The sequence below is a fragment of the Merops nubicus genome, unplaced genomic scaffold, assembly GCF_000691845.1.
Source record: "Merops nubicus isolate BGI_N331 unplaced genomic scaffold, ASM69184v1 scaffold24177, whole genome shotgun sequence".
Lineage (NCBI taxonomy): Eukaryota > Metazoa > Chordata > Aves > Coraciiformes > Meropidae > Merops > Merops nubicus.
In genome coordinates this window covers 406-7,301 of record NW_008622616.1, presented here as the reverse complement: position 1 = coordinate 7,301, position 6,896 = coordinate 406, and the positions used below count along the sequence as shown (strand labels likewise).

General features: G+C 55.6%; 2 protein-coding genes across 2 annotated transcripts; one reads left to right on the top strand and one right to left on the bottom strand.

Moving 5' to 3' along the window:
- Nucleotides 1–257: 257 nt before the first annotated feature.
- On the top strand, nucleotides 258–818 carry TNFAIP8L1 (tumor necrosis factor, alpha-induced protein 8-like 1). Its single transcript, XM_008944871.1, has one exon. It carries the CDS (start codon nucleotides 258–260, stop codon nucleotides 816–818), a length of 561 nt encoding a protein of 186 aa, XP_008943119.1.
- A 3,396-nt stretch (nucleotides 819–4,214) lies between these two features.
- LOC103777319 (chromosome unknown open reading frame, human C19orf10) lies at nucleotides 4,215–6,600 on the bottom strand. The gene is made up of 5 exons (XM_008944872.1): nucleotides 6,247–6,600; nucleotides 5,781–5,842; nucleotides 5,387–5,468; nucleotides 4,729–4,801; nucleotides 4,215–4,294 (listed from the first exon to the last, which is right to left on the bottom strand). The coding sequence occupies exons 1-5, from the start codon at nucleotides 6,598–6,600 to the stop codon at nucleotides 4,215–4,217; spliced, it is 651 nt and encodes a 216-aa protein (XP_008943120.1).
- Between the last annotated feature and the right edge of the window lie 296 nt (nucleotides 6,601–6,896).

Here is a 6,896-nt window from a genome sequence, read left to right as displayed (position 1 = left end):
AGGTGGGGAGACCTCGCTCGCCTCCGACCTGCCCCTTGTGCTGTAGCTCCTCCCCAAGGTTGAGGAGGAGGAGGGTGGGGACACCACAGAACTTGTCTCACAAACAGAACCCAGGGCAGAAGCTCCTGGGTGCCAGGGCAGGATTGTTGAGCTCCTCTCGGTCTCACCGTTGGCCAGGGATGCTCCTTCTCTTCCCAAAATGAGAGAAGGGATGGGGACTGACCTCTGAACTGTGCGTGCCTCTTCCCCCTGTAGACATGGACACCTTCAGCACCAAGAACCTGGCCCTCCAGGCCCAGAAGAAGCTGTTGAGCAAGATGGCCACCAAGACCATCGCCAACGTCTTCATCGACGACACCAGCAGCGAGATCCTGGACGAGCTTTACCGGGCCACCAAGGAGTACACCCACAACCGCAAAGAGGCCCAGAAGATCATCAAAAACCTCATCAAGATAGTCATGAAGCTGGGCGTGCTGTACCGCAACGGGCAGTTCAGCCCCGAGGAGCTGCTGGTGATGGAGCGGTTCCGCAAGAAGGTGCACACCTTGGCCATGATGGCCGTCAGCTTCCACCAGATAGACTTCACCTTCGACCGCAGGGTCCTGTCGGGCGTGCTGACCGAGTGCAGGGACCTGCTGCACCAGGCTGTCAACGGGCACCTGACGGCCAAGTCCCACGCCCGCATCAACCACGTCTTCAACCACTTTGCGGACTACGAGTTCCTCTCGGCTCTCTACGGGCCGAGCGAGCCCTACCGCAGCCACCTGAAGAGGATCTGCGAAGGGGTCAACAAGATGCTGGAGGAGGAGAGCATCTGAAGCGGTCCCGGGTGGGCCACGGGCTGCTGGACTCTTGCCTCCTGTGAGATCGAGGGCAGGAGGTGTGTTTTGGCCATCACCAGGCTTTTGATGTCCTCTTCTCTGTAGGGTTTTTGTTTCTTCTCGTTTTCTCCTCGTTTCTACAACAGACTGAACCTCTTGACTGTGTCTAACCCTTGCCCAGGGTCTGCAAACCCCTCCCTGTGCTGGGCTGAGTCCTTCCCAGGTGATCCTGGGCTTCGGGGCTCCTGCTGTCCAGTTGGGGTTTCCTTTGCTCACCAAGTGCTCTTAGCTCGGAGTCCAGGGAACTGGACTCCTCACCTTGAACTCTGTTGTCACCCTCCTGGGGGGAAAACCAAACCAAAGACTCGTGGTGTGTGACACCTCTGAGGTGTCTCTGAGTGGGTGGGCAGCTGCTTGGATGAACCGTTGAGACTCTTACTGGAGGGTTCTCTTTCAGCAGCTACAGGAGGTGGTGGGAGCAAATCATGGTCCAGGCTTGTGCTGCCCAAGGTAGGAAGCTGCTTCTGCACCTCAGGCTAGCACAGGCTTTGGCCTCCTGAAAAGCAAGTCCTTGAGACAGAAGGATCCCAGCTCACCCTGGGCTGTCCCTTGGGGTGGGGAGGAGCTGGAGGGACCTGCTCCATCCCAGGTACTCCTTCATCCAGGGCTCCCACCAGCCTCCTGGGATGGTACCACTCCGATGCCTTCCTCGGTGGTTGTCCAAAGCTCTCCTAAGGATTTTGTACGGTTTTTTTGTGTCCTCAACTGAGTTAGGGTGGTTGTTTTTTAGCAAACTCTGTAGCCCTGATGAGTTATTTAAATAAACTCACCTGTTTGGCCGGGGTGCTCCATGGGGTGGGTACAGTGCCGGGGGCAGTGGGGTTTGTCTTCACAAGGTGATTGCTCTCTGTCCATCCCCTCAGTCACCCCGGGGAGGGGCAAATCCTGCTGGTGCACAGCCACCCACACGTGCTCCCCTCACCCCAGAGCGGGACCTAAACCCTAAACCACAACCCTGGTGGTGGAACACCACAGGCAGCTTCACAGGGCTTGGGGCAGCTTACCCACACGTGCTCCCCTCACCCCAGAGTGGGACCTAAACCCTAAACCACAACCCTAATGGTGGAACACCACGAGCAGCTTCACAGGGCTCGGTGCAGGCACCTCATAAAAGCATTGAGCCCTCAGAGCACGGCTGCCCCAGCCGTGGCTCCTCTCCGACGTGCTGCTCTCAGCTTTAAACACCCCAAATCACCCTTTTAGCATAAGATACAATGCTTCAATTAAATCTCAGCCAGCTTTATCTCCACGACCTGCTTGTGCCTCCTGTTCCCCGGGACGTCTCCAGGCGCAGGAGCTGCGGGTGCTCGCGGGCAGAGCGCGGCTCTCGGGCACTGCTCCCTTCCCACCCCTGGCTCGAGGCACGGATCACGTCCAGCTTTGAAGATTAAACACCAGAAATAAAGCTGCTCTTGCTGCTGTCTCGTGGGGCTGGCTCCAGCTCTCACAGCTCGTTGAACTGCACGACGGGGCGGGGGTTAAAATGCAGCTAGCGATAGGTGCGCGCAGAGAGCGTGGCCGAGAGCCACGCGGGTGCCAGTCCCTGGTTGGGGCAGGGGGATGGGGTGGCCTTTGGCACATGAGGACAGTCCCTCCTGTCCCTGCTGGGCTCGTGGCAGCTGTCGGGTACGTGCCCAAGAGGAGCCAGGGCTGGAAGTGGGGCTGTGGGCAGAGCAAGGGGAATGCAGCTGATGCTGCGGTGGCACCGGCAGCCAGAAACGCCCCGTGAGCTGTTCCTGAGGTGTGTGCCATGGGGTGCTCTAATGACACGAAATAACTCTGCTCAGAGCCCCAACTCGCCCCTCTTCCCCTTGTCCCCAGGGTTTTGTAGGCTCCAGGACCCACCAAATGCCTGGCACCAGCTTCCCTTCACCTGCAAGTGCCTTATCTGAAACTTCTCCCCCACACCCCACAGCAAACACCCACCTTGTTCCCAAACTCGGGCCTTTTTGACCCAGGAAGCCTGCTTAGAAGAGCCATTTTATGGCCTGGGTTCCCCATCCCAGCCCTGGCTGTGTGAGTCTGAGAAATGAATCTCCCCAGCCCCCTCTTTGGTCTGGTTTCCTCCCAGCAACTAGTTGAACTAGGAGAAAGGTCAGAGAACTGCAACACCAGCACCCTAAATGTGGCTTGGAGCTTGGGCAGCAGCATGCTGGGGACATTCCTGGGCCCTGTGGGTTATCTGCAGGTCCAGAAAGAGCCACACAGCAGAGAGAGAAGCGTTTAGGAACAGCCTGGAAAACAGAACCTTTAAAATCCCACTGCCAAAACCTAGGGAACTCCCCCCAAAAATGAGCAAAGCAGCTACCAACGACCACGACCATCAGCAGGCATCAAAAGCACTTGTGGTGGTGGTGCTGGGTTATGCAGAGGTGCAGCTGGAGCCTTGTTCTCACATGTTGGGACTCCTTGGGTAAGAACCTCCCTAAACTCTGTAGCCTCCAAACTTCCATGCAAGATCTCAGCTCCTCCTGGCCAAGCAAATGCTGAAGGTTGTGCCAGTTGGAGTCACAAAGCAGAGCAAGCTCAGGCCAGAGCACGATGCTTTATTTCTTTATTGGTGTTGTATTTACACAGGAAAGGAATTCCACATTCCTCCACTGTTATTCCTATAGATAAGAAAAAAATCACTTCTGTATGTAAAAAATAGTCCTGCCGTGGTACTGAGCTGTGGAAGTGTTGCCTGGGTTGGTTCCTGGGTTGTGTCAGAATAAGCAGCTCTGCTGTCCCTGTGCCAAGTCACCCCCCCTGTGCTCTGCACCGGGGCAGCTCTGGAACATCCTCCCCAGGATGGCAGCCACCATCTCAACAAGGAGTCAGGCAGCTTGGGCCAACTCTACCCCTTCCCTCTCCCTCCTGCTTGATTTAATGATTTCCTCCTGTCATGCTTGCAGAGAGAGAAATCCTGCCTCCCCTCCAGAGACTCCAGAGTTAACAACTCCCCTTCAGCACACCACGCTTAAATCCAGCCACTTATCTCTCTGCATTGCTCTTCCTAGGAAGGGAGATAAGGAGCCCCTGTTGGAGGGGAGCTTCAGCACATTCAGGAGATCAACCGAGCCGAAAGCAGCCGACAGAAGGGCTGGCTGCAGATCAGGAGCCTCCCAGGAGGTTTCCAGCTGCAAAGCACCTTGTTACTCTGACACAAGGCAGAATCCATCCCTGCCTTCACACCTCCGAGCCCTGCTTCTGTTGGACCCCAGCACGTTTCAATACAGAACACAGAAAAGGTTTGACCAACCAAAATTAAAAAAAAAAAACAACCCAAACTCTGGTGAACAAGTAAATCCTCTTTATCTGCCCTCTTCTTCCTGCCCAGCACTGGCCTCGGGGTCACAGCTCGTCACGGGGCGTTTTGGCTACAATCATGAGTTTGGACAGTTCAAAACGGAACTTCCCTTCCCTGTGAGACACTGCAAAGAGAGAAAACCAGCGTGGGATAAACAGATGGTGAGGCAGCAATGAAAACAGCACTGCTGGTTCCCTTCCAGGAGGCCAGAGCCAGCAAGGCAGGCACTGCTCTTCCATCCCGTGCACGTGACAAGGACGTGGGGCTAAACCCCTCCTTCCCCCCCTGCTCGTTTCACAGTCACACTGGAAAACCTCACAGGACCCACAAAATCCTCCCAGCAGCTCTGGATCAAGAGCACCCCAACTCTGGATCAAGGGCACCCCAGCTCTGGATCAAGGGCACCCCAGCTCTGTCCCATGCACCGGCCTCCTGGATGTTGTCACCCATCTGCTTGAAGCTTCACCACATCCCTGAGGACAGCCAGGCTCTGTTCCCACCCCAGCCCCTTTTTTGTGCTCAGTCCCAGTCCTGCTTTCTCCTTTCTCAGTCACAGACCTGTTGTTTCGGTGACTTCAAACTCTTCCTGTTTTAAGGGGATGTCACTTTGTGTGCCCGCTGCAGCCTGAGACTGAAAGGGGAAGGAAGGAGGTTTAAGGACTTGAGGCAATCCCAGAAACTCCCACATTTAAAGCAAACAGCACGTTTGGAAAAAGAACTCATTGGTGTTTTCATAACGTGGAGTGAAAAAATAAAGCCCACAAAGGAAATGGGAAGGAAAACCTCTGGCTGTTTTTCCACCTCCTGTTAAACCACGACCTTGTGTCCTTTGGGTGACCAAAACCCCACCACTGAAGACTGAGGAATGGAAGAATGACCCAGACAAAAGCACCAGCAGAGGTTTTGCTTTACCACGTGTAAATTGTTGAGGCAAACCAAGCCTCCCCCCCGTGCAGTGCACCCTGGCACGAGGGCATCTTTGGAGCCAGCCAGGCTTTGCAGAGCCAGCAACAACCCAAGGGCCTTGAGGGAGCAGAAGGCAAATGGTGCAGGGGATCCTACCTGCTGCCACTCTCCTGCCTGCCACCACTCTCTCATTAGGGATGTGATGGAGTACGTTTGATTGCACAGATGTCTAATCAATGTTTTCCATGTCTAATTCGTGTTTTAGAGCAGCCTCCCACACGCCCCATCCAAGCACTCAGCTGGGACTTACATAAGCCATGGCATGCTCGATCTTGGCTCCTTTCACTTCAGCTTTAAACTGGGTAAAGAAGAGATAAGACTTCCCCTGGGGCCTGAAAGAAGCAAGCAGAGTCTCTGACATCGGCAGAGCGGGTGGAGGGGCAGATGAGCTCTGGATTCCCAGCTCCCTCCCTCCACCTCTGGCTCTTGTGTGGCTCCATCTAGTGAGGAAGGGGTTGAGGGGACAACTCGGCAGCTCTAACCCACCTGAGGAGCCCACCCAGAGTCACAGCATCTCTGGGGAGAGGAAAAGCCCCCGGAGCTGCCCCGCAGAGCAGCAAACCCAGCTGGGGGGGTCCCTGGCCCAGCTCCCACCTGCCTCACTGCTGCTGTTGGCTCCCAGAGTTGGGGGTTAGAGAACCCACCTCCAGATGGAGCAGGAGAAGAGCAGATTGTCCTCACTGACCCCGACGTTCATCTGCCATTGCTGCAGGGGGGAAAGGGCCAAACAGTCACCGTGGGTCAGAGCCCCCTGAGGGCAGTCACCTCCCCTCCCAGCAGACAAGTTTCAACCCTTCTAAAAGACCCAAGGCTGGCTGCTGGCCCCTTTCACATGCTGCTGCACAAAGGCCACAGCCTGGCTGCCCTCTCCTCACCACAATTTGGTTAGGGCAGTGGCAGTTTTTAAAGTCTCGTTTCCCTTTGGGCTAAAAGGACCCGATTCTAACAGGACTCGCAGCACAAATTGTGTCTCTGCATGACAATTACTGCCCAAAACCTTCAAGGCTCCTGAAGAACAACAGGAGTTACTCCTGCAAGGTGCTTCCTACCAAGCAGGGTATGAAAATATCCCCCCAGAGACACCCAGCCCTGAGGTTTGTTAAGCCTCACAAACGTCACAGCCTCACGAGCCACAGCATCCTTGCAACACACACAAAGGATGCTTCTGTCCAGGGAGAAATCCAACCAGTTACTTTTGGGACACAGACAGTGTTGGATGTGGTGCAACCAATCCTCCCCACAGTTCTCCTTGGGGACTCTCTTCTCCTTGGGGACTCTCTTCTCCTTGGGGACTCTCTTCTCCTTGGGGACTCTCTTCTCCTTGGGGACTCTCTTCTCCTTGGGGACTCTCTTCTCCTTGGGGACTCTCTTCTCCTTGGGGACTCTCTTCTCCTTGGGGACTCTCTTCTCCTTGGGGACCCTCTTCTCCTTGGGGACATCCTTTCTCCCTGGAGCCTTCTGCATTTGGAGATCCCCCCTTGAGGACCCTTTTCCCCCTTGAGGAACCCCTTCTCCTTGGAGACTCCCTTCTCAGTGGGGGTCTCTACCTCCTTGGGGGTTTTCCTTTTTCCCTTGGGAGCCCCTTGCCTTTGGAGATACCCCCTTAGGGACTTGGGGACCCTCTTCTCCTTGGGGACATCCTTTCTCCCTGGAGCCTTCTGCATTTGGAGATCCCCCCTTGAGGACCCTTTTCCCCCTTGAGGAACCCCTTCTCCTTGGAGACTCCCTTCTCAGTGGGGGTCTCTACCTCCTTGGGGGTT

Coding starts and splice junctions, on each gene's coding strand:
- LOC103777319 (XM_008944872.1), bottom strand. CDS start 6,600: ATGCAGAAGGCTCCAGGGAGAAAGGATGTCCCCAAGGAGAAGAGGGTC. Junction 5,843..6,246: donor CTCGTGAGGCTGTGACGTTT/GTGAGGCTTAAC, acceptor TCCCCCCTGCAG/CAATGGCAGATGAACGTCGG. Junction 4,295..4,728: donor TGAAGTCACCGAAACAACAG/GTCTGTGACTGA, acceptor CTCTCTTTGCAG/TGTCTCACAGGGAAGGGAAG.
- TNFAIP8L1 (XM_008944871.1), top strand. CDS start 258: ATGGACACCTTCAGCACCAAGAACCTGGCCCTCCAGGCCCAGAAGAAG.